This window comes from Lygodium microphyllum, chromosome 12, assembly GCF_053477565.2.
Source record: "Lygodium microphyllum isolate KBCC chromosome 12, Lygodium_microphyllum_v1.1.10, whole genome shotgun sequence".
NCBI classification, from domain to species: Eukaryota; Viridiplantae; Streptophyta; class Polypodiopsida; order Schizaeales; family Lygodiaceae; genus Lygodium; species Lygodium microphyllum.
The window spans coordinates 143472979-143497607 of NC_141146.1; the positions used below are offsets into that span (position 1 = coordinate 143472979).

A 24629-nucleotide genomic window follows, 5' to 3' on the forward strand; every position below is an offset into this window, starting at 1 on the left:
TGGATTCTCAAATGATAGGTCATATATTACCTTTCATAGACTTAGTTGCATTAATAACATTGATACATTTCACGCTGAGATAGGCCTTCACGACCGTAATACCATCTATCTCAAGAACCTTCTCGAAAAGAAAATCTTCAAAGACCTTTGCTTCAACCCGTGCTTTAGCCCCTCTCTCCATCAAAGCTTGAATTTCTAAATCGGCTTCCAACTCCTTGTATATTTATATCTTCTCATAATCAGAGAAGTATACAAATACAGAGTGTCAGGAGTCTTTTGATTATCCATCAAAATTCTCCTTTTAACCTCTTAACATGGCGAGAAAGTTGGGTCCAAAGATCTTGTCACCTAGAAAAGTTCTTGCAAAAAAAAAAGTCCTTGCTCTCATACCAATATAAATACGCAAAAAAAAAAACGTGAGAATGACAATACTTTGAACTTAGCCAACTCAATTACATATCATAATGAAAATTAGAGGAAAGAGAGAGAGAGAAAGAGAGAGAGAGAGAGAGAGAGAGAAGAGTCAACACCATGTTGAGAGGAAAACTGACCCCTCCCTCTTTACAGGAGTTTATTGAAACAAAACCGCACGCACCAAGTACTTTAACCATATATAGAAGTCTAATTTGCTGCAATTCTAAAAATTAGGATTTAAGAACCCTAATTTTTGCAAACTTAGGCAGCAAGTTGATTTTCTTCTATAGTGCTTGGATAACTGCTTCTTGGATGAGAGACAGATAAGAGAATACAATGCATGTGGCTGAAATTTCAGCATAATAGCTTATTCCAAATAAAAAGAGAGATCTTCAATATATAGGTATAGGGCTTGGGTGCTCAAAAATGAAAAGTAAAGGCTACAAATGATAAGTATTTGCTAAAAATAACAAGTGTAGGAACATTTGTCTCTTCAAAATGGCACATGTCCTCTTCTAGATTATGCATGTCAATTTTCTAAAGAAAGAAGCTTCCAAACCTTCTACTCTAAAAATCTCTCAAATGGTTAAGAATTTAAGATAGTTGCTGAACACAAAATTATTGCTTGCGAAATTTGAGAGCCTTTAACGCGAACCAAATTTTCCATTTGAGCAACATTCAAAAATAGTGATCTCCTAAATTTTAGAAGTCATCAAATTTAGCTTTTGAATAGCTTTATTATATAGATTCACGAATCCATGGTTTGTTTCTTCAATCATAAGCATCTAGTTTCACTTTCTAAAACTACTCATTATATAAGCTTCTAGTCAATGTAACTGTCTGAGTATAAAAGTCCTAGTCATTTGAGCTTTTTGGTCAATCTCACCGCTTGACTAAACTTTTAATTTCTCTTCAGCATCTCGTAAACAATGACCCAAATATAATTATAAGATGTTCTCACCATTGGCCACTCTTAAATAGAAAGATGAACATTTAATCATATTTTAAAAAACTTAAATAATACAATTGCCTTTCAAAGTACATGAGCATCAAATTAATTTGAAATCATTGAGTCAATATATCTTGATAACAATTGATATACAAGAGGTTTGTTACACTTTACCCCTTTAATCTTGGACTATGAACAACCTTTTCCCAAATCTGACAATCTTTGCTGAATTTCTTTAGCTTTTATTGCAAAATTAAATGGAGTACAACTGAGATTCTCTAATCTCACCCACTAATCCAAGTGTCTCTTGCTATCAAAATTGACTAGTAAGCCTTCAAACCAATTCACGCCTTGGTTTGCTTGGAGATTGACCTTCACCCTGCTCCTTGAAAGACAAACTAAGCCCCAAATCTAATATGGACTAGCCAATCTCTTAAATCTCCTTGAAATTCTTTAATTTCAGCTACTAGAATTCAAGTCCTAAGCTCTCAATGCCGAGCATGCATCCTGAGGTAGCTGTCAAACCCTAATTTCTACTATAAATTAGGATTTACATCAAAGATTTTCCGATATCTCCACCTCTTAGGACTCAAATGGCTAGATTTTACTCAGATAACTTGAGAGATGGCTATAGGATGAGAGAGAATTGTGAAATAATTAATTTGCATCTCACACGTGCAAGTCACATTAGCATATTTGATTAACCTTTAATCAAATGCTAAACAAAGCAATAAAATTTCATATCCTCAACATAGAGCACCCCCTTGAAATCCTTAAAATCATCCTTAATTGCACTGTAATGTGCCAAAGTATCCGATGCCACTACTGGAAATACACGCTGGCACTATAGTCAAACAACATGTACACCTATTGCTTAACCATGCTCATGCTCTCTACATATGAAATTCAAATCACTTAAACCGGTTAAAATCCACACACATGAAATATAACCACTGTCAAAACCACAAGGAATGCATCTACATACCAAAATCCAACATTGTTATAATTACTAAGGCATTGTGATGTATAAACCAAGTATAAATTACACCTCATAGCAATGATGTATCACACAATAGTCATGTAAAGCATACATTGGCTGTAAACCACATATAGCTTACGCAATTGTATTTCTTTTGCATGACCTAGAAATGTATACATTCCATGTATTCCATACATGTCTTACAAATGTACATCACTTTCAAATGTATACTCAATATACTCTATACATACTAGCAACCTTATAAATGTATAGTTTCAAAGCCCATCTGCAAACCATGCATATCTACATATCAACTCACAGTGACTAGTGTATTGAATAGTAATCCTAGTAGAGCAAAAATAATGTTAATATACAGTACCCTAGATACAAACCAAGTACATTCCAGATCCACTACATAGCCAAGCTATCAATCATTCGAGGAGTGTAGATGCAACCTTCTTCTTGAGCATTAAGCAATACTCTGATTTTCTATACTCTACTAAGCCTAAAAATACCCAATCCAAAGTCGGCTCTAACTAAAGCGCATCAAGGTAAAGTGTATCACTAAGAGTGATGTGCCAAGTCACCCTCCTCCATTCAATTACATTCTTTCATAGGTGAAACAATATTGAAGCTTTACCAAGAAGCACATGAAAATTTTACCTCTAACTTTATGTGCCTCAAAACATCGACTAGGTTTTAGGCCTTTGTCCCTTTGGAGTGCAAAGATCCTTACAACTTTCCCATTGCTACAATTCTATATTAACCAACATGAAACCTCACATCCAGTTAACTAGCCCCTCATGTATACCTGACATGCTAGAAGCACCAAATGCATTAGGAAACATTTTTGTTTATATACCTTGGACTGTTGCAATGTGAATGTGCATGGAAATTTGCATACTACCAACCATACCAATATACTTTTTTCCATACATTGCATGCATTATTAGCTGCACTTCTCTTATGCACGCAATACTAGTTGCATTTTTCCTCATGACCAATACTATATGGAGCAATTGCATAACCACCATTAATACCACAAGTCTCAAACACAGTGATCTACATATATCCAATGCCAAACTTGTCACTTTGTGCCCTAGCATCGTGCCAACATTACTACACATGGGGTTGTACTTATCACCAACCATACCCAAATCATTGGGCTTTGCACACCCCCATGCATTGGTTGTTGATTCCATAAGGAGTTGTGCCATACATCCTTATATATAATCCTTAACCCACCATAATATGGAGACTAGTGCCACCATCAAAGTACCTTAGCTACTCCATAATTGTATGCATGCCTAACTATCCAAAAAGCATTGGATTGGCGCTTCCAAGTTGGCCTTGCATTTACATCAATTACCCCACTAGCATCTTTTGCTTATGCTCACTATCTACATTTGAAACATCATGCCACTATATTGGCTCTTTCTTTAGTATATCTTGCTATTCCGAAGCTCTTAAAGACAATTTCCTCTTCTTGCCTTTGTTGCCCTCCTTCAAGGGGTTCAAAAAGCGCATGAATTGAGGATCATTTGCCAATTGCAAAAACATTTCAGCTGCCGTCCTCAGCTGATCTTTAAACTGGTCATCAATTTCCTCTTTCTCTTGCAAAACATCAACTTCTAAAGGCCTAGAAGGATCCACATTTTGGTCTAAACCGACATTATTAACTTGTTGTCCATGTTGTATGCCTCGTCCAAGATTAAGCATTGTATTTCTCCCAAAACACTGTGAATTCTTCAAATTGAGAGGCATTGTTCCTACTTGATTCCATCTCACTATCTCAATATATTCTTGTTGTAATGCTTAGCTAAATACAATTTCAGTACTAGAGGAAAGCTTCTGACCTTCGATCAGGTGTCTTGGGTCCACTAAGTCGAGGGATTTGATAGTATCCCAGCAATGGAACCATAAAACCAACCTTTCTCCTCAGAGAGAGTGATAAATAACTTGATTTAACACTAATTACAGCAAGCATAAAGTTCACATAAACTGAAAATGCACTTTACTATTTTAATCTTAGACTATGGACAGTAGTGCCCCTTGCAGTATTTTTTTAGCTTTTATTACAAATGAATGGAGTTACAAGTACAAGTAAGATTCTCTAATCTCCCTCGCTAATCCAAGTGTCTCTTGCTATCAAAACTAAGCAGCAAGCCTTCAAACCAATTTACCCCTTGGTTTATTTGGGGATTGGCCTTTCCTCTTGCTCCTCGAATGACAAATTAAGCCCCAAATCTGATATGGGCTAGCTGGCCTTTTGAATCTCCCTAAATTTTTTTAATTTCGGCTGTTATAATTAAATTCCTAGGCCCTCACTTTTGAGCACGTATCCTGAGATAGCTACTAAACCCTAATTTCTACTCTAAATTGGGATTTACAGCAGAGATTTTTCAATATCTCTACCTCTCGTGAATCTAATGACTGAATTTTGTTGACATAACTTCAAAGATGGCTGTGGCATGAGAGGGAATGTTGTAGAGAGAGAAATTTCGAAGTTTCATCATAAGAAAGGTTGAACAACTGCTTCTTCCCTACTCAAATAGCCATGGAAGTTATCACCTACAGCTTTCGACCACTAGAAAGGTTGTTGGCCCCTCTTGTATAATATCATCTACACCAAAAGAACCTTGGGTTGTTGTAATCTACACCTGAAGAGCTCCAAACTACTATGACCTACTGTAGAACTAGTCCTTGGTAGCTGTAAATCATATGAGCAACATCTCCTCTCTAACAGCCTCATTCTCTCTCACAATGGTTGGAATAGACTTCCACCATCCCTTAAAAATGTTTTTTCCATTTGCATAGGTAAGTTTTGCCAAGTGGTAGCCTTTTAATCCCATTTTTCTAACATTATCAAACTTATTATATTAATTTTAAATATTAATATAACAATTATTTTAGTGTCTAGAAAAATAATTCCACGAGCCAATAATTAGATTGGCTATGCCAATTTATCTTCCAAGTATTCTTGAGCAAATATTATCCCTTGAACCAGTATTAATTAATTAATTAATGCCTAGTCTTTAATGTCACCATGAACATTCGTGACCAATAAATTAGTCTAGGCCAAAATCTAACACTAAGCTTATCAAGCATAACGTATTACAACTTTTGCATTTGACACCAACAAATATTTTGGGATCCTAGGTTCCACACTATGAAATAATTAACTTGCACCTCACATGTACAAGTCACATTAGCACATTTGATTAAGTTTTAATCAAATGTTAAGCAAAGCAATAAAATTTCACATCCTCATGACATAGCATTTCAATATTTCATTCAATGAGTTACATAAGCACATGCTAATTATAAATGACAAAAAGAGTGAGTTTTTATTGCATGAGATCCACTCTTTGGGCATATTGTATCAGCTGATGACATTTGCATGGATCCTACAAAGGTTGAGACAATACGCTCATGGCCACCTTTGAAAACCATGTGCAAGATCCACAATTTCTTCGATCTTTATTCCTATTATAAAAAGTATGTGTGTAGCTTTGTTGAAATTGCATCTCCAACACATACTTTGCAAAAGAAGGGTATACCTTTTAAGTAGGTAACGGTGGAAATTTCAGCATTTGAGAAGTTGAAGGAAAATATGACTTCAAATCTTATAGTGTTGCCTTATCTAAGGAAGTTATTTGTAGTTTAGAGTGATGCAAGTGGAAATAACATACTACATAGGGACTGTTTTAATGGAGGATGGTTGAGTTGTGGCTTAAGAGAGTTGTGTTCTCCACGGTGCAAAAGAAAATTTGCAAGTTTATGAGAAAGAGTTGCTTGCTATAATTCATGCACTTTCAACATGAAAACAATCTCTCTTAGGGACTAGTTTCACAATGCAAATGGGACATTAGACATTGCGCTACTTTTTGACTCAGTCTAAGTTGTCTAATATGCACATGAGATGGACCAACTCCTTATCTATGTTTCACTTTCACTTGTGATAGCTGATGCATTGTCACGTAAGTCTCAAATTTTGATTGTCATTATGATATATCACACTGAAATTGGATGCCATGAAAGATCAATATGTTGTGGATTCGTATTTTGCGAATGTATATGATTAGCTTTGTGATGACTAGAGACATGAGCACTACATGCTTAGAGATGGTTTTCTAATGATGCATAGATTATTGTGTGTCACAAAGCACTTGAGGCCTAAGGTGATCGCTGAGAGTCGTGCTCCTATTTATGCAAGGCATAGAGGTATTGATGCCACAATTTAAAAAATGGAGCATTTTTTTTAATTGGCCTTCTTTGAGACATGATGCTTGTTAGGACAAGCATCATATATCAAAAAGTAAAGTATGATAGGCAAAAGATGTCGGGTTTATTACAACACTTATGGATCAATATTTGTAGGTTCAGTAATAAGCAAGCCCATTTCATTCAAGTAAGAAAGAAGATAAAGGTTAATCATATCGCCTACTTAGTTTTACAGCATGTATTTAACTATCATGGTATGCCAAAGTTGATCATAAGTGATTGAGACCCTCGGATGACCAGTTTGTTCTGGAAGGGGTTGTTTGAAAATACGAATACCACACTAAAATTTTCTTCGTCTTTCCATCCTCAAACAAACGGTCAAACAAAATATGCAAATTCTACATTGATTGCTCTCTTGAGATGCTATGTTTCTAAGTATAAGTCACAATGGCAGCAATATTTGCCTTTGTTAAGAGTTTGCACACAATAACACTGTGCATAGTTCTGCTCGCAAAGCTCCACTTGAGGTTGTGAAAGACGACAGGAAAGTGGCCCCTCTTTTCCACACAAAAGATGAGATCTTTGAGACCGATCAAGATGTGGAAAACATGGATGTAGCCTATCCACAGGTTAAGTGTGCTCTTCAAAGGTCTCCAGAGAAGCAAAGAAGGCAATTGATCGCCATAGACGTGCTTCGTAGTTTGTAGAGGGTGATTACGTGGTGCCGTGTTTTGAAAAGGCGAGACTAAAAAAGATGAAAGGTAAATAGAGGTTGTATCCAAAGCTGAGTATGAGAGATTACGGGCCATTCCAGGTGTTGGAGAGGATTAGCAATGTTGCTTATAGGCTGAAATTGCTGCCACACAAGCAGATACACAATGCCTTTCATGTAAGCTTGTTGTGGCATGGTGTTGTACTTGAGGATGTATTGTCAGCAATGTGGAAGCAAATGACCAAGACAGAGTGAACAAAGAGAGAGAGAGAGAGAGAGAGAGAGAGAGAGAGAGATTTACGAAAAAAAACAAGAGAGAGACAGTGAAACACAAAAAATCTGCAATGAAGAATGCTATATAAGGATGCAAAAATATACACGTAACACGGGTGCAAAGAGAACGTCTATGTATGTCTCCGCCTCCAAGATCTTAGTCTCCATCAGCCCCAAGGGCAATCTCCGCGGTCCACAGCCTAAAAACTGGGAGCATAACTAAGGGAGACTGCAAAAACTGGGGCCAATAAATAGGCCAGTAGGAAAATGTCACAAATACTAGGTCTGTGCATTAAATGTAGCTGACTGGACAGCAAATTTGGCCGACCAGCTGTCCGCCTGCAATCTGCCATTTGCCAGACACATTAGCTGCCACATGGCACTCCTGCTGCACCTGTCACTTGTTGTACCTGCTGCTCCTGCCTGTCCAAGGAATGACCAGCTCTAACATGTATCTGCTGAACTTATGAAAGCAAGCATCCCTCCAAGAAAAAACCCATGCATTTGTTGAGAAACCACTTCCTCTGTGTATCCATCTCAGTTAGAGTTCAACAGTAAAAACCCCAAAAAGGGCTGGCGCCCTCATTCTAGGCACTTTATCAATGGTGCGCCACTCTAGACAGTTGAGGCCTATAAATAGGCCACCTCTCCACTCATTTACACATCACCATACATACTCTTCGCAATTCTTCTTCCATCATCAAACAGCCTTCCTTCCTCTCTTCGAACCTTCCATTGCCCTCACACGCCTTTTGACGGACATTGCAATTCATGGCTCATGGCTCTTCTTCATCACCATCTTCTCCCTCAACTTCAAGTGCCATCACCCTTTGCGTTTGGATCATCTTCCACCTGGCGTCACCATCCTTGTACTTGCCACCTTCACCTATGTTTTTCAGTTTGGAGGGCTTCCCCCTACCTAGTGTCATCATCCCCAGTTTGGCATCAGCATTCTCCACCTTGGCACTAGCCTTCTAGCACTTGGAGTCAAGTTTGCAACCCCTGTCACTTGCGTTTTGCAGTCAGGAGGCTCCTCCACCTTGCGTTTGCAACTCCCACGCCTCTGGCATCCGAGGATTGCGCTTCACTCCCTTGATAGTTGGTGATCATCTTCTTCCTCCCTGATGGCGTCTGAGAATTCTAGTTCGCACCCTTGATAGCTATCCTTCATCTTCAAGTTACTTCGATAGCCCACTACTCGAATAACTACGTTTTGCTTCCTTTACTATGCAAATTCCCCAGAAGTACTACCACCTAATTCAGACAGGACAGCGCAGTCATCTTCTAAGCTTTGGCTCTGCTATATCAACTTTTCTTCACATAGCATGATTCAATGCTTCATCATCTTGTTCTCGTGTTTCTAAGTTTCTCTCCTCCCTCAATGTTTGCTGTACACTATGTTTCTCCTCACAAATCCAACTCTCTCTCTAGTTCATCGCATATTCTGACATGATATTAGGACATACCTATTATTCTGACATGGTATCAAAGCACAAGAGCTCAAAGAGCTAAAGATCTTGTTCACCAAATAACAAGTTGTAGGTTCGATATCATCTACTAGTTTTTCCATAGTTACCAGGAACAGGGAACTGGAATGCAAGGAACGGCATCTCTCTCTCTCTCTCTCTCTCTCTCTCTCTCTCTCTCTCTCTCTCTCTCTCTCTCTCTCCATATATATATATAGGGAGGGGGAGTCGGGCCAAGCAAGCAGGAGCAAGCGAGAGCAGTAGGCGAGACAGGCGGGAGGGGCGAGAGTCAAGCAAGAGAATGCGTGTCGTCGGGCCAACGAATCGCGAACCTAAACGGGCGCAAGCAAACGATTTTTTTTTTTAGTTGTCCGTTGCTGGAATGGTTGTTCCAAATAGCGAACGGCCCTCGAACAACCAGGGAACGGCCCGGAACAGGAGGAAACAAGACATGGAATGGGCTGGAACGTTCCACCAGCATTTCCCGGGCTTGAACCTCCCAGAACGCATTAACCCATTCCTATGTGCCGGAACGGGCGTTCCCTATCTCTATGAATTTTTCCTTCATTTTTGTTGCATCACCGGGAAACAAAGATACCCTTCTCTTCTTCTCCCTCCCATCCTCCCTTTTACACGTTGATACTCCAATGCTATGATTTCTCCATACGCAAATGGACGGACCACTGGGTGCTTTCTTCTATCATCATCAAACGCCCCACCGATACTTGCCGACATGGACCTTTGCTCCGTAAATTGCTGAAGTAAATGTGTCTACCCCTAGGCACTCATTCTGCCACCTCCCCCTTCTAGGCCACAAGTTTATTATGCACCAACTTTCAAATTTTTATGCTCCAGGCAATAAGATGCTTCCGATGAATACTTAGACCTTTTGAATCAAAGGAGCATAATTCGGTACCTCGACCTCCTTGAGACCACTGCAACGCGCTATAGAGGTTGTTTCTACTTCTTTTAAGGTTTCAAGATGCCACCTCAACAACCCGCGGTTTCACGGCCCGCCGATCCACCGAGAGACATTAATTGTTGGCTACAGTCCACTCCTTCAAGAGACAATGGCTATTTAACTCCTTCCATCACTTTGGCTCCGCAATCCACTCCATTGAGAGACACCAACTATAGCCCCACCCTTGGCTCAGCACAAGCCCATTCCCCACCCTGGACTCCTTAGGTCCAAGATACCATCGTCCCCTCAATAGTCCACTCCTTCAAGAGACAATGGCTATTAACTCCTTCCATTACTTTGGCTCCGCAATCCACTCCATTGAGAGACACCGACTATAGCACCCTTGGCTCAACACGAGCCCATTTCCCACCCTCGACTCCTTAGGTCCAAGAGGCCACCTTTGGGAGTTCTTCACCATCTTTGACACCCCAAATACCTTCTTTGGCGTGACTAGTAGCACTTCCTTCGTCATTAGATGATTCAAAGTCTATGATTCATGAGTTTTTATATTCTCCCTCTCTCACACGTGGGGATTCAAAGGGGGATGTCCTTTGGCCTCCTGGAGGGCTCCTACTTCTTCAGCTTCAAAAGGGGCCCCTGCATCTCCACCCTCAGAGGGGACGCCTCCTTCAAGTACCACCTAGATCTGGGCCTTGGAGATTCAACCACGTCTTGGTAGCAAGGCCTTCGAATTCTTTCCAACATGGAGTTACAGAGTTAGTGGCTTCTCTCCCAAGTTGGAGTTCGGTTCTACAATTCATCCTATCTACTATTCCTTACTACAAGTTACCATTCAAATGGAAATCTTGGATCTCAAGGATCCTCTAAATCTTCTCTTTACCTCTCTTCACTCCTCTTTCTTCATCCCTTTTTGGGCCTGATAGGGAATATTGAGAAACTACTTCTTCCGTGTATACACCTCAGTTAGGGTTCCACACTAACAGCCCCAAAAAGGGCTAGCACCCTCATTCTAGGCACTTTATCAATGGGCTTCACCTAGCATCACCATCCTTTGCTTGGTATTAGCATCCCTTTCCTTTGAGCTCCACCTTCACCTACGATTTTCAATCTCGAGGGCTTCCCCCTCCACATTTGGGCACACATTACTTCGAGAATACTTGTGTGTAGGTCAACTTCAATGTGGATGTAGAATCTCTATCTAAACTGCTATAAATACTTTATTTACAGCAGCCCCTATGATCTTTGTGCTTCTATTTAATGGGCATGCACTTCAAGGTGGCTGATAGATCCTATTTTCTATTGTAAATTAAAGTTTTGACAACATAAACATTGCTGTCCACCTTCAAATAGCTGAGCAAAACTCAGAATGCCTTGAGATTCTCAAAGAACTAAAACAAGGGAATGGAACAAGGAGGGCAGGGAAACCAACACGAATGGAGCATGAAGCCTGAAAATGGCCATTCCCTATCATTATGCCATAAACCGTATTCTACGACAATAAATCATTTTAATCTCCAAACCCTGTGACACCAAAAGTCATTTTTAAGGAAAAATTCAATGTCCTTGACCCGAAGGTGTATCCTAGATACCCCACTGGGCCACTGGCACTTGTCCACAACTTTTGCTACTAATGTTCCCCACTGCCAAAGCTAGGATAATTTATCTTTTTTTTGCTACACTTTTGGCTCATTTAAACAGCCCCAAAAAGGCATTCTAACCATGTTTACAACACTCTAGACAATTGTACCACACCCTAGACTTCTTTTGGCTCCATCTAGCTCTATGAAAGGAACTCAGTGTGTGCACACCATTCTTCATCCCTTTACCGTCTCAGTTGTCACCATCATTTTCTAACCCCATCCACACCATCTGGAGGTGCTAACTTTCCTGCAGCCAACCAGCTACAAACAGCATTTGGCTGCTGTCAACCTATTCACGAACACTCTCCTTGTTGTTGCCACCAACTTGAGCGGCCTTCATCTGCTACATGTGACTACTACTAGGTTCCACAACTTGCACCCCACAAGATTCAATGATTGTTGGACATCTCTACTCCTTGAACATCTCATCAACATCATCTTTTTTGCTCATTCATCCATCAAATTTTACTCTTCTCTCCTTTTAGTATTTTTATATTTTCATTTAAGCTATTGCATTCTAGTTGTGCTCGTGCATTCAATATTTTCTCTATGGAAACCCTAGTGTACCTTTACATAGACCTTTTGGATGACCCTGTTAGCCTGCTCTTATTTAGTCTCAGTCTGTCATCTCCTGGTTGTGAGCTCCTGTCAGAGTCTGACAGGAGACAGAGGAGCTCTGTCAGTGTGTTTTCAGGCTGCTCTAGTCAGCATGCAGCCCTGGGCATTTTACAGCCCAGATCTGGGCTGTTTTTTGGGGTGACTGCCCATTATTTTGGGCAGTCGGACCAGTTCTGGCCAGTCGGACCAGAACTGGCCAGTCGGACCAGATCTGGCCATAGTCGGCCAGATCTGGCCAGGTCGGCCAGTTTAGCTGGTCGGCCAGTTTTCTGGCTGGGGGCTATTTATAGCTGCCCCCCCAGTCAGTCCAGATTTCATTCATGCTCTGCAGGTTCAGCACTGCTCCCTCCGTCTCCGTCTCCGGCATTGGTGCTGCCTCTGCTTCCAGTCTGTCCTGGTTCCCTCACTGACGCTCCGGGCTGCGTGCAGGGACTGTTCTGTCCATTCCAGTGTATTCAGCATTCATCTCAGTCAGTGCAGATTTTCTTCCTTCATTCTCTGCTTCCTCTCTCCTCTCCTCTGTGTTCGTGTTCTTCTTTCGCTGCGCACTCTCACATGGTATCATCGCCTGATTGAGAGCACGGAGGACGAGAGAAATACCTTACTGCTGCTGTCCACAGTTCCACAACAGCCAGGCGATTCCTTCAGGAGGCTGCCAACAGGTCTATTCCAGCCAGGCGACTGCATCAGAAGGCTGTACAGCCTGCGTTTGCTGTACACAGGGGCTGCCACGTCATCCAGTGACGCAGCAACCCTGCGTTTGCTGCCAGGCAACCTCCTCTGCTGCAGGGCGACCCTCCTACAGCTTGCGTTTTGCTGTTTTGCAGGTCGCTTCTACCCTGGCTGCTTCTATCCTGCAGGCGACCTCTGTCTGGGCAAGTTCCCGGTGCTGGTGGTCTCGATTCTGGTGTTCGCCATCAGATCTATTTGCGTTTTGCAGATCCAGGTGGCTGTAGGCACTCTCTGCCTGCATCTTGGTGGTTGGTGACCACACTCTTGGTCCTATTTCGTCAGCGGCACAACTTTCTTTGGTATTTTGCAGATTGGAAGATGTCTTACCAGTTTTCAGGCTTTGAAGACTCAGAGGATGAGCTTCTTTCTCATCATTCCTCTGAGCGGAGGCGGGACTATCGTGAAGTTCGACAACGGGATGACCCTCCTCGCACTCGTCCTTCTTCAGTCCATGCATCTCAGAGGGTTCCATCTACTGCGAAGGTTTCTTCAGTGAAGACTGCATCAACTGTGCGGATGCCTTCCTTGATTCCCTCTATCCAGGTGCCGATTCTCCCTTCCTTTCCGAAGGAAGACAAGTTGGATGGTTCCAACTATTCCCTATGGTCATGCAAGGTGGCTTGCATCCTTGATACCTTTGATCTATGGGATCTTGTTTCTTCGCCCATCGACCGACCCCCCGTGGATTCGTCCGATGGCACCTCTATGGACCGTGCAGCCTTATGGGATAGGCTCAACTCTCGAGCCCGTTCCTTTCTTTTTATGAGTCTTCATGATTCTGTTCTTGTACATGTTCACAGGTTAAAGACCGCGGCGGAAGTATGGACAAAGCTTGCGTCTTTGTATCAGCACAAGACATTTGCCCACAAGATTTCCCTGGAGAAGAAGTTGCGGATGCTCAGTCTTGATGGTTCTTCTTCCATGAAGGAGCACATCACGAAGATGGAGGATATGCGAGGCGAGCTAGCCTCTCTTGGTCGTCTGATATCGTCTGAGGATATGGCGATGATTCTGTTGACTCAGCTGCCATCACCCCGATATGATGTCTTCTACACCAGCCTCATCACTATGAGAACCTGTGAGACTCTCCTATGGGAGGAGCTTTCCCCGCTTGTCTTGGAGCATGACGAGCGACTCAAAGAGGTGGGAGCCAGTGGCTCCACCAAGGCATTTACGGCTGCCACAGGTGGTGGCAAGAAGAAGAAACAAAAGAAGGAGAAGTCCAAGGACAAGAAGGAGGAAGATAAGAAGGATGCGAAGGAGAAGAAGCCCAAGTGTCCCCATTGTGGGAAGGGCACTCATCCCGAGGAGAAGTGTTGGCAGAAGTATCCCCATTTGAAGCCTAAGGAGAAGGACTCGAAGGCGGCCCCAGCCACAACAGAATCTGCGTTTGTGCATCTCTTTGTTGAGGAAGACACTGCCCTAGCTTCTACCACTCAGGAGAAGCCTTGGCTCGTCGACAGTGGAGCATCTTCACATATGACCTTCCGTCAGGATTGGCTTCAGGATCTTCGTTCCAGAGGGGGTACAGTCACCATTGGTGACAATTCTACAGTTCCTGTTCATGGAGTGGGGACTTTACCTATGTTTTCTGACAGGCGGTCTTCCTCCGCCAAAGTTCTCTATGTGCCTGATTTGGGTTTTAACCTATTATCTGTGCATGGTCTTACTCAGTTAGGTACCCGCGTCATTTTTACTCAGGATGCAGTCACAGTGGAGGATACTTCTACAGGTGATGCCCTTTGGACAGGTACACAGGAGGGTGGGCTTTATACGCTCACAGCCTTGGCTGCGCGGACTTCCCATGAGCTTGGGCTGCTCTGGCATGCTCGGTATGGTCATTTGAACCTTGATTCTCTTCGCCGGACTTCTAGGAGGAAGATGGTGGAGGGACTTCCTGATTTCCCTCCTCTTCACACTTTGTGCCCTAGCTGCTTGAGGGGCAAGCAGCACAGGCAGCCTCACCCGCAGATTGCTTCTAGGAGGGCTACTTCACCGCTTGAGTTGGTTCATACCGACCTTTGCGGACCTATGGGCATGGCCTCCCTTGGGAAGGCCAAGTATTTGATGCTGATTGTGGACGACTTTAGTCGTTATGTGTGGCCTTATTTCTTGGAGTACAAGAGCGAGGCGTACTCCCGTTTCTGTGAGTGGCAGGTGTTTGTGGAGACCCAAACAACTTCCAAAGTCCGTGGTGTTCGAGCTGATCACGGTGGAGAGTTCACTTCTCACCTTTTCTCTCAGTTTTGCAGGGATCATGGTATTCGGGTGGAGTATTCCCATCCGAACACACCATCAGAGAATGGTGTGGTGGAGCGTGCGAATCGGACCATGATTGAGATGGCCCGATCTATGCTGGAGCATAGGAGTCTTCCTCACTTCCTTTGGTGTGAGGCGGTGGCTACAGCGGTGCATATCCGCAACCGCTCTCCGACTTCGGCCTTACAGGACATGACTCCATATGAGGCTTTCTTTGGAAAGAAGCCTTCCGTGTCCCATTTTCGCATCTTTGGGTGCGATGCTTTTGTCCATGTGGACAAGAAGAAGAGGAAGACGAAGTTCGACTCTAAGTCGAGCAAGCTTATCTTCGTTGGTTATAGTACGACCACGAAGGGATATCGGCTCTACGACCCGACGACGCGGCAGGTTGAGGTGAGCAGGGATGTGATCTTTGATGAGGCTTCGGCCTCTGAGGATCCGATTGATGGTTCTATTTCCGATGTTTCTTCATCATCGACGGACCCCCCCCCCACCTTCTCTCCCTTCCCTTCCTTCCAGGATCACCCTTAGCACCCCACCTATTCTTCCTCCTCCTTCGGCTTCCCTTTCCCCTTTGGTGGATGTGCCTTCGTCTTCTACGAGCTCTTCTACCGCCTCTTCGGGATCTTCACGGGATATACAGTCTTTTTCAGATGCGGAGGATTTACCTTCACTCGGTGAGGGGGAGTCCCTCTCCGATTCGCGTGCTTTACAGGTTCCGGAGACCCCCCGGTCTCCCTCACAGAAGGAGTCTCTCAGGATTCCTTTATGGTATCGCCGGCTCATGCAGGATTCAAGTGTTATTCACTTTCCTGCTTCTTCTACAGGTCCTCGTCGATCAGCCCGTTTACAAGCCCAGCGGGACAGTTCACTCTGTGTGAACTATGCTCTTATGTCAGATTCTTCAGGATTCCGAGCCTTCCACTGTGGAGGAGGCTCTTGCACAGGATATTTGGAGACAGGCTATGCAGGCCGAGCTCGACTCCATCGAGCGAAACCATACGTGGGAGCTTGTACCGCGTCCCGCGAAACGGAAGGTGATTGGTGTGAAATGGGTCTTTAAGACCAAATATCTTGCGGATGGCTCCTTGGACAAGCATAAAGCTAGGCTTGTTGCCAAGGGTTTTGCCCAGCGTGCAGGGTTGGATTACTTTGAGACTTTTGCTCCTACAGCTAGGATGTCCACCATTCGAGTGCTTTTGGCTCTTGCTGCTCACCACCGTTGGCCTGTCTATCAGATGGACGTCAAGTCTGCTTTTCTGAATGGCGTTCTTGAGGAGGAGATTTATGTTTCACAGCCTCCTGGTTTTCTTGTGCAGGGGAAGGAGGATCATGTCTACAGGCTGCGGAAGGCTCTTTATGGCCTAAAGCAGGCTCCTCGTGCTTGGTACCAGCGGATTGACCGCTTCTTTCTACAGAGTGGCTTTGCGCGCTCCGCTTATGATCCCAACCTCTACTTACGGGTTGTGGATTCTCTTTCGGTGTTCCTCATCTTGTATGTGGATGATCTTATTATTACAGGGAGCGACACTCAGCAGGTGGAGCATACACGGTCCATTCTACAGCAGGAGTTTGACATGACGGATCTAGGGATCCTTCACTTCTTTCTCGGTCTGGAGATCTATCAGATGGCACAGGGCATTTTTATCTCGCAGCACCGGTACATCTCCGAGCTTCTTTCAGAGTTTGATATGGCTGAGTGCCGGCCTATCTCATGCCCTATGGACCCTGAGTCCAAGCTTTTGACAGCTGGAGTTCCTCTTACCGATCCCACCCGTTACAGGTGCCTTGTCGGCTCTATTATCTGGCTGCTTCACACTCGGCCGGATATCTCCTTTGTGGTGGCTTTATTGTCTTCCTTTATGCAGACTCCTACCCAGGATCACTGGCAGGCGGCCTTGCGGGTTCTTCGCTATTTGTAGGGGACTCGTTCCTTTGGGATCATGTATGGAGATGGGATTACCCTTTCTGGATGGAGTGATTCTGATTGGGCAGGTGATGTGGATTCGCAACGATCCACTACAGGTTATGCTTTCACCCCTGGATCTGGTGCTGTCTCTTGGAGCAGCAAGAAGCAGCCTACTGTGGCACTTTCTTCTACAGAGGCTGAGTATCGGGCCCTATGTTCGACCGCTATGGAGGCAGTTTGGCTCCGTCGCTTACTCGCGGAGATTGGCTTTTCCCAGACCGGACCTACGGAGCTGCGCGTGGATAACCAGAGTGCTCTTGCTCTGGCCAAGAACCCGGTGTTTCATGCTCGTACGAAGCACATTGAGGTTCAGTATCACTATGTTCGAGAGCGGATCGTGGATTCGGAGCTGGTGGTGGTCTATTGTCCTACGGCGGCCAATGCAGCTGATCTCTTTACGAAGCCTTTGCCTCAGGCTTCTTTGCTTCATCACATGCGGTTCTTGGGTCTTCAGACTCTCCCAGGAGTTGAGAGGGGGTGTTAGCCTGCTCTTATTTAGTCTCAGTCTGTCATCTCCTGGTTGTGAGCTCCTGTCAGAGTCTGACAGGAGACAGAGGAGCTCTGTCAGTGTGTTTTCAGGCTGCTAGTCAACATGCAGCCCTGGGCATTTTACAGCCCAGATCTGGGCTGTTTTTTGGGGTGACTGCCCATTATTTTGGGCAGTCGGACCAGTTCTGGCCAGTCGGACCAGAACTGGCCAGTCGGACCAGATCTGGCCATAGTCGGCCAGATCTGGCCAGGTCGGCCAGTTTAGCTGGTCGGCCAGTTTTCTGGCTGGGGGCTATTTATAGCTGCCCCCCCAGTCAGTCCAGATTTCATTCATGCTCTGCAGGTTCAGCACTGCTCCCTCCGTCTCCGTCTCCGGCATTGGTGCTGCCTCTGCTTCCAGTCTGTCCTGGTTCCCTCACTGACGCTCCGGGCTGCGTGCAGGGACTGTTCTGTCCATTCCAGTGTATTCAGCATTCATCTCAGTCAGTGCAGATTTTCTTCCTTCATTCTCTGCTTCCTCTCTCCTCTCCTCTGTGTTCGTGTTCTTCTTTCGCTGCGCACTCTCACAGACCCAAGAGAAGATATCCACTACCTTGCAATCCTAAGCTCCCAAGTAGCTCATATCAACACTAGTCCAATGCTTTGGTCTTTCCAAAGGAATGTATTTTTGCTCAACCAAGTCCTTTAGGAAAGAGCTCAGTTACAATCAAGCAGAGAATGAGGAGAGGTAGTTCTCACTCTCACAAAATCATGTAAAAATATACATGCACACATGCATCACTTACTATGCAATAAAAACAACCGATTTCTTCACAAGATGAAAATAGTAAGAGAGAAGTTCAACCTTTCTCCATTGATGAACAGCAATATATTGATATGGCTTGCTTCTTGATCTTGAAATGAAAGAAGAGCTCAAGAAGTAGGAGCTATAACAAATTTACAAGTCTATTGTTCTATATAACAACAACGAAAGAAGAGGAAATATGAAGGTATTCAATGATGAAAGAGTCAAGAATGATAATGTGGATAGATAGGGCCAACTTTACAGGTCTATTGTTCTATACAACAACAACAAAAGAAGAGGAAATATGGAGGTAATCAATGATGGAGGAGTCAAGAATGATGATGCGGATGGATAGGGCCAACTTTAAAGGAGAGAGCTATGCAAAAACGGAAAGCCGAGTAGCACAAAATAAGTGTCTAACAACATGCAATGAGGTGTGACAAGTGGTAGGACACTTGGAAGCTTGTGTAACAAGTATCTTAACTCTTGTCCCTTCTCTAAGACCTTCCTTTTTGGGTTAAGCACTACCAAGAATAGAAACAACCAAATAGTAAGCACTATTAGAATACATAGCTTACTAAATGTCATCCCTATTTTGTAGAACTAGCAATTTTAGACCAATTTGAGGTTTCTAAAATTTAAAAACCTCCTGAAATCTTAAGATCCCCTAAAATTTAAGAACCCCTCTCCAATATAGGTGTCATGTGGAAGCTTTTTATAAGTAGATTACAAAAACAATGTTCAAATCTTCATATGATTTTTTTTTACAAATATATGTACATAAAAGCTTTCAACCTACACGTGCATATTGTACAAACATTTCATAATCATGCCATCTTACTAATTGTATTTGTTTGTTTTGGCGGATCTAGCCCACACTTCAAGGCATTAATCCTTTCTGTGTGCAAGCTTAATCCTAATATGCTTGAGTTCCCATCTTAGGCACCTAATCAACTCATGTAGGTGGAAGTGTATTAAACCACTACATGGGTTCATTGTAACCTATGATCACTCATCAACGACCAACTCTAATACACTTTTTTTTATATCTAGTGAGTACAAAGAAAACAAATTTAATAAGCAATTAAATCAACAAAATAATAGAAATGATTCAAATTCTGTTTTTGTTGTGTTACGATAACTATTGTCATCCTAAATCATACTTTAACACACTAGCATGCCTTCAACCTTTACCATCGTCTCATCGATATCATTAGTGTTTGATGTCAATCTTATCAAAACTAGCCCTTTAATGTCATCATTACTACCTAGAAACTTGTGAGTATACTGACAATCATCTACTTGGTAGTGACATCATTTCCTACTACCTAGAGATCTCACCCTTGAAATGTTTAGTTCAAAGGTTGTGTTTTACCAGCTGCCTTGTTTACAGCAGCATCCAAAAAGGTCACAACTACCTTCTACCTGTGTAATCAACCTTTTAAATATTGATTGTTACCAAGATATATTCGCCTAATGGCCCATAGATACACACATATATATGCATGTGCTTCACACACACATGCGTACACACACACACACACACAAAAGAAAGGCTTAGATTATTGTTTAATATGATTGAACAACAACCTAAGGTTAGATTAGGTTGAACAAACTATTCAATTAAATTGTAACTAAGTAATACAATCAAAAGTTACTAATACATTTATCTAATAGAGCATACTAATAATAGTGCATGTACTAAACAATGAACTATCTTTAGAGAGAGAAAGGGAGGGGGAGGGGGAGAGGGGAGGGAGGAGATAAGCACCATTGCTTTAAAGGTGCCTTGATGACCCGCAGTTGCGTGAATTCCTTCACGCTAGGATAATGAATACCCGCGCTTACGCTAGTACTAGCACTGAGCACTAGTCCCTTACTATCTTCAAGTAAAAGTTTTTGGAGGCCCCCAGGCAAGAGGGGGACGGCCGGGGGGGGAAACGTGGCGGCTTCATGTTCCCCCTACGAGAAGCCTCCAACCGCCACATGTCCCCCAAGCACGCTGCCTTCCCTCCTGATTTAGCTCGCAAAATGGTTGCCGGCCCTGCATGCATCCATAGTATCCCACCTAGCATACTCAATTGGTTCATTGAATTCATTTCCAGCATTCATTCACCCTTTCTTCATTTGTGCCTTTCTGAGTTCATTTGTTGGTTGTGATCATACATTGTGTTTTCTCAAATCTCTACAAACTCTAGTGTATCCTCACAACTAGTGTCAACATGAAAGCCCAAGGCAATGCATGTGCACCCAGCACAGTAGCATGTTGCTCTACAACAGCAGCCAGTCCACCAAACTAATCTACTCCAACGTTAAATGGCCCAAGAAAACAATAAGACCCACTGTAAACTGCAGCTTGTCTATTGCTTCAACCTGACAGCCAGTCATATAGAAATCTGCCAAAAACAGGCACCAATAATCAAAATGTCACTTTGATCTGTTCCAGTGGAACCATCAGCTACCCCTTTCCCCTCAAAATGTTCACTTATATGAACGCGTTTTTGTGTTAATATTTAAAACAAAAAATTACACAGTCAAGTTTACAGCCAAATGAAACATCTTGTTCTTTCCAGCCATGAAGTTTTTATTAGCAAATTTCCATCAGGATAGAACATCCCCACTTTCACTTATGCCTTCCAACCTATCCACCATGTACATCCCAGTTCCACTCACATCTTCCACACTATCCACTATGTACAAAACACACTTACCTACCACCCTTATACATTAGGGTTAGACCTAGTACATAAGGGTTACACCCTAATACGTTAGGGCTAGGGTGTAAATACACATTGAGTGACCGTTCGCCAAAACTACCTCTTCCAAGAGTGTTGCACAATAAGGTTCAAACAGTCACACTCCATGTGTGCTTTGCATTGTTGCAACATGACTATGTGTACCACTTTATACAAGGACTAAAGAAGCAAACCAGACCTCTCATCTAGTGTTTCCACCTCATGACATTCTACTAGGCAATGTGGCTGGCTCTTCTTGCTGCAATTTGCTATAAATGATGCACATGCCAAACTGAACCAAGAACGGACACATCACTCCAGACCATGAATGCTGCATAAAACTTGTTGACTATTGATAATTGTCCTTTTAATTGATGAAAACTACTCCTGCAAGGCTTTTGCTGCGACAAAGGAAGGCATGCATATACATAGCCTGCAAAAAACTGGTTTAGACAGCCCCAATGGTCAAAAGTCTAAATACACAAATGATTATTTGAGACTTGAAAAGGTAAAGCTGCCACAGATACACTAATGTTAGTATGTCACTGACCTAAATATGGTCAAAGTCAAATCTGCACAGTCAAAACTTGATGAACACAGGACCAGCCAATTGACACCTGTGTCCTGGTCAGTTCATATCCGTGACAGGTTGAAAATTGACCAGCACCGGGCAAAAGGCTAAATCTTGTCCAGATTCATGCAGAATTAGTCCAAGATGGTGTGGCCAGGTTTAGACAGAAAAATGCATCCAAATGCGAATCTGTAGGTGCATAAGCTTTTAATGCATAAAGCTTTGCCCAGAAACCCTCAAACTATGGATGCGTAATAAAAGACCTGATGCTCTGATACCTATGATGCACATCCTTACAGTCAGGATGAGCTGTACATTTTAGAATGAAACACATTAAGACACTACCAGAAGTCCTGATCCTTCAGCATCTCTTTTTAAACTTAATTCTGAAAATTGATATCTTGGATTTATATCTGTCACTCTGGGACTCTGTGTGACTGATTTACATAATGATTCAATGGGTTATCTGTGCTCAGTCAGAAGTTCAAAGGCAACCAAAATTGGGGTGTCACACGTGGCATTTAAAGCTAAAGCCACTCATACCATACCTTTCTCAACCAAAAGCCTCAGCAATCATTGGGTTAAGAAACTAAGCTCTGGCATGCGTGCCTTCCTCCAATGACCTAAGCCTCAGCAAACAGTAGATAGAAGCCTATAAACCACTAACACATTAAATTAGGTGTGTTGGGTTTCCCTTGAATAGTGAAAAGAAAGAACAAGTAATCGTACAAAGAATGAGTGTATACACATACATGACTCCTCTGAACAGATAATCCTCATAATTGAATACCTCATTTTCCCTCTTTAAACAAGCCTATGTGTAACATTACAGGTAAAAGAAGTTAACCTCAGGACTCCAGATTGCACATTCCTGGTGAACCCAAACTCCTGCAATGCCAAACCGATCATTCAAAGGACCAAGCAACTGACCTAACCAACCAGGCTCGTTTCCAAAAGCATCCCACTCACTATATCCGGGATATGGTCTGTCAGAACCACTTACTCCTTGACCACCCTGTTTAGCAGTTTCTGGCAACAGACTTTCAGGAGGCTCACCATCACTGCCACCCCCACACAACCCACACTTTCTTCCTTCAGCTAGTTTCAGCTGGACTTCAATGGCATCTAGGCTGGCATCGACCTCCAGCTTCCAGTCTTCCATATTAGAACTACCCAGCTTGCCATTAGCTTTGAGAACATTACCAGGCTCCATCTCCTTGTCTTTTCCAAGTACCTTTGTCCCCTTATCTTTTTCAAGACCAGCTGGTGCTTCAATATCAGGAAACAACTTGCTCATGCCAGAACTTTCAGCAACAGATTGGTGGGCAGTAGTACAATTAGCACCTTTGCTATTTACATCAACCAGTGGAACACAGTGTGTGGCCTCGATGGCCTGCCTCTCATCAAGCACTTGTTTAACTGGTTGTTGACCTGCAAAATCACACTGGACCAAAAGTATATCAGCATCTCCAAGTTGAGGTTGAGAATTTGTTGATATGTCCATCCTTGAAGAAGCACTATTCTGTGATATGTCTTTTTTGGGAACACTATCCTGCTTGAAAACATCTAGCGACCTTTGAGTCTCTTCTTGAGGAACTGTGGCATCATCCATGTATTCAGCAGTGCTTGTTCTAACTCTTGTCCTTCTTTTAGACTTCCCGCTCCATGCCAAACAAGGGGGTGCTGCAGTGACATGTAGCTCCTCCAGACTCCTCCTCTTCTCAACTTTGCGAGGCTCATGCAAATGTTCCTGGGTCCAATCATGTAAATGTTCTTGGCAATCAACTAATTTGGGCTTCTTTCGAGATCGCTCAACAGGAAGGCACACAGCTCCAGCATCTTTTCCATCTGCACCTAACTCATCATCACAATGTCCATCTCTATCTTGATCTTCCTGTGAAGTGTCCACTTGTCTTCTCTCCAAACTGCTTCCTCCACTGACAATACCATCTCTATCAAAGCTGTCCAGCCTCCGGAACCTTCGTCCAACCATTTCCTTGCTCCGCCTATTGTTCTTAGTCTGTCCTTCGCATGCATGGTCACTGTCAAGGTTGAACGGTTTGGGCCTCTCAAGGCCCCGTTCTTCAAAACCGAAGTTACTACAACGCCTCTTGTGCCTGCCAGTGGCTGGATGGTCACTATCAGCTAGCAAATGGCTGACAGGCACACAGCTGCGCCGTGTTTGAAGCGGCAGCCGATGTCTGCACCTATGGAACTCGACTTCAGCAACTGTCAACCTCACTTCCCGCATCTCCGTGCATCGGGATGCATCATCTAGCGGCAGGCCGGCATGGCACACGGCCTGGCGAGGAGGAGATGACGTCCTGCGCGATCTTCTGCAGCCGTAGGGTTTCCCGGGGGAGGCGGAGGCAGGATAACGGTGCCAGGAGCTTCTTTCCGGGAGAAGCATGGCAGTCTGTCTCTCTGCTTGGCGAAGCCTGGAGGCGGGCGAGTCGTGTACAAGGGAGGCACGCAAATGCTGATCTCTGCAAGCAAGCTCGATCTGAGATCAGGTGACGGTGATGGAAGGCCTGGCCTGTCTGTTCAGCTACCTCACGCTCGTTCCTCTCCCTGGCCCGAAGAGGCCAAGATGATCGAACGTGCCTGTGCAGTTGGAGTCGTGCTGGTTGCGTCGTGACGGCCAATGGAGCCCGAGAACGAAATGCTACAAGACGAGGAAGACTAAAAACTTATAGACATTAGGCTAGGGATCATTTTTACGCCAGCTCGGGTTTTGCATGGACTCGTGGTGCCTAACACCTTTGGAAATCTGACCCAAAATTGGCCCATTTGCTCAATTATAGGAGGTGTTGGAGGCCCATATAGATTGACAAATACCTCGCCCTTGCCTAGAGTGTCGATGTGTACTTTTTGAATGTGAGTGTAGACATGG

At 43.5% G+C, this 24629-nt stretch overlaps 1 protein-coding gene across 3 annotated transcripts in view; it reads right to left on the reverse strand.

The window, feature by feature from the left end:
- The window catches only part of LOC148028378 (P-loop containing nucleoside triphosphate hydrolases superfamily protein), a 58316-nt gene extending 33918 nt beyond the window's left edge, over positions 1-24398 (reverse strand). For all 3 annotated transcript variants that reach the window (XM_087690197.1, XM_087690200.1, XM_087690199.1), the window contains exon 1: positions 22584-24398. In XM_087690197.1, the coding sequence (XP_087546323.1) occupies positions 22584-24146 (1563 nt within the window). In that variant the 5' untranslated portion in view covers positions 24147-24398. The remainder of the gene's footprint in view (positions 1-22583) is intronic.
- Positions 24399-24629: the final 231 nt, after the last annotated feature.